Source organism: Mirounga angustirostris, unplaced genomic scaffold (genome assembly GCF_029215605.1).
Source record: "Mirounga angustirostris isolate CCGP_5_RB_7025 unplaced genomic scaffold, mMirAng1.0.hap1 SCAF_11, whole genome shotgun sequence".
NCBI classification, from domain to species: Eukaryota; Metazoa; Chordata; class Mammalia; order Carnivora; family Phocidae; genus Mirounga; species Mirounga angustirostris.
In genome coordinates this window covers 74,014,547-74,016,353 of record NW_026991719.1, presented here as the reverse complement: position 1 = coordinate 74,016,353, position 1,807 = coordinate 74,014,547, and the positions used below count along the sequence as shown (strand labels likewise).

The 1,807-nt window shown below is 42.4% G+C and overlaps 1 protein-coding gene across 1 annotated transcript; it reads right to left on the bottom strand.

Moving 5' to 3' along the window:
* Positions 1-235: 235 nt before the first annotated feature.
* LOC135362022 (small ribosomal subunit protein eS21-like) lies at positions 236-608 on the bottom strand. The gene has a single exon (XM_064574843.1). It carries the CDS (start codon positions 606-608, stop codon positions 357-359), a length of 252 nt encoding a protein of 83 aa, XP_064430913.1. The 3' UTR covers positions 236-356.
* Between the last annotated feature and the right edge of the window lie 1,199 nt (positions 609-1,807).

Sequence of the window (1,807 nt, the reverse complement as noted above, 5' to 3'; positions counted from 1 at the left end):
TTTTAAAGTCCTCTTATCTTTGTCCCAGTGCTCACGGAGAAGGTGAGAGATTTTTATTAGGCCATGTATTTCACCTAATTGTGTGACTTTTCAGAAGGATGACTTTGGCATTTCAAAGTGAGATGGAGCATTAGACGGCTCCATATAGTTGGTATTAAAAAAAAAAAAGAGTAATTTATTATGCTGGAAGAGAATGTAATGTTTTTTTTCCCAATGCGGCGGGGGGGGGGGGGGGAGCACATCCTGAAAATTACCTGGACATATATATTTGGGATGCTGATAAAACTGAACACGTTTTGGGGGGAGGTTTTGCTATTTATTTATGACAAATATTCCACATCCATGATCCTCTCCAGTCAGAAGTTCTTTGAAATGATGCTGTTGGCCTCGGCCAGGCAGAGGACGGACTCATCTGATTCATACATCCTACAAATGACTCCACAGATAGTGTAAGTTTTAAACTGGCTGTTGAACGTGCCTGTCACCTTGTCAACTTCAGCCACATTCATCTGGATGGACACATGGTCCTTGGCGCTCATGATGCAGCTGCTGGAGGAGCATTTCCACAGCATGTACAGGTCCACTAACACCCCAGCATCTTTCTGCATGTGGAGGGTGCCCCTGCTGCCACTGCCATGAGCGGGAGCACAGAAAAACAAACCTGAACATGTTTGGCAATAGTTGCTAACTCTGATTTCTTTTAAGTGCCTGTCAAAAAGTTATTCCCACACACATCGACAACCCTCTCTAAACACAGGCACACAGGGGCGCCTGGGTGTCTCAGTTGGTTAAGGGTCTGCCTTCAGTTCAGGTCATGGTTCCACAGTCCCGGTATGGAGCCCCAGACCCGCGCCCTGCTGGGCTCTGCCCCTCACCTTGCTCATGCCCTCTCCTGAGCGCTCTCTCTCTCTCTCAGATTCATAAATAAAGTCTTTAAATAAATAAATAAGTACACACAGACACACATGTGCATGCACACATAGAGTACAACTGAACTTTTAAGCACAGTAAGGATAGACTATCAATTCTTCCATGTACTAGTCTGAACCAGGGTTGGCTGGAAGTGAACTGGGTTGGAGATCACACAGACCTGCTTGGAGATATGGAGAATCCCTAGCAAAAATAATTTGTAATGTGGTGCTAGGGGATCTGGAGTGCTATTGAAATGGGCAGTAGTCAAAGATTCAAGGAAGCAAACCTTCAACTTCATACAAGTCTATCAGCAAATTATGGGGGTAAAGACTTGACCACTGCATTTAACAAAAAGAGTAACCTCAGGAAGGACCATGGGAAAGCAAACGGGGTTGTTGTTCCTCAGGATCCCACTTTAGAGGCCTGGAACTTAAATTTAAACCCCAGGCAAGGTTTATTACAGTGGCATGGATTAGAAATTACTTTTTTTAAGTTTTCATTTAAATTTCAGTTAGTTAACATACACTGTAATATTAGTTTCAGGTGTACAATATAGCAATTCAACAATTCCATGCAACACCCAGTACTCATCACAATAAGTGATACTCCTTAATCTCCATCACCTATTTAACCTATTCCCCCCTCCCCCACTCCAATCCCCTCTGGTAACCATCAGATTTTTCTCTACAGTTAAGACTCTGTTTCTTGGTTTGCCTCTCTGTCTTTTTTTCCCCTTTGCTCATTTGTTTCTTAGACTCCACATATAAGTAAAATCATATGGTATTTGTCTTTCTGTGACTGGCTTATTTTGCTTAGCATATTACTCTCTAAGTCATTCCTTGTCATTGCAAATGGCAAGATTTCATTTTTTTTATGGCTTAGTAATATTCCATTG

Excerpts from the sequence above, each read along its gene's own strand:
- LOC135362022 (XM_064574843.1), bottom strand. The coding sequence starts at position 608 with ATGCAGAAAGATGCTGGGGTGTTAGTGGACCTGTACATGCTGTGGAAA.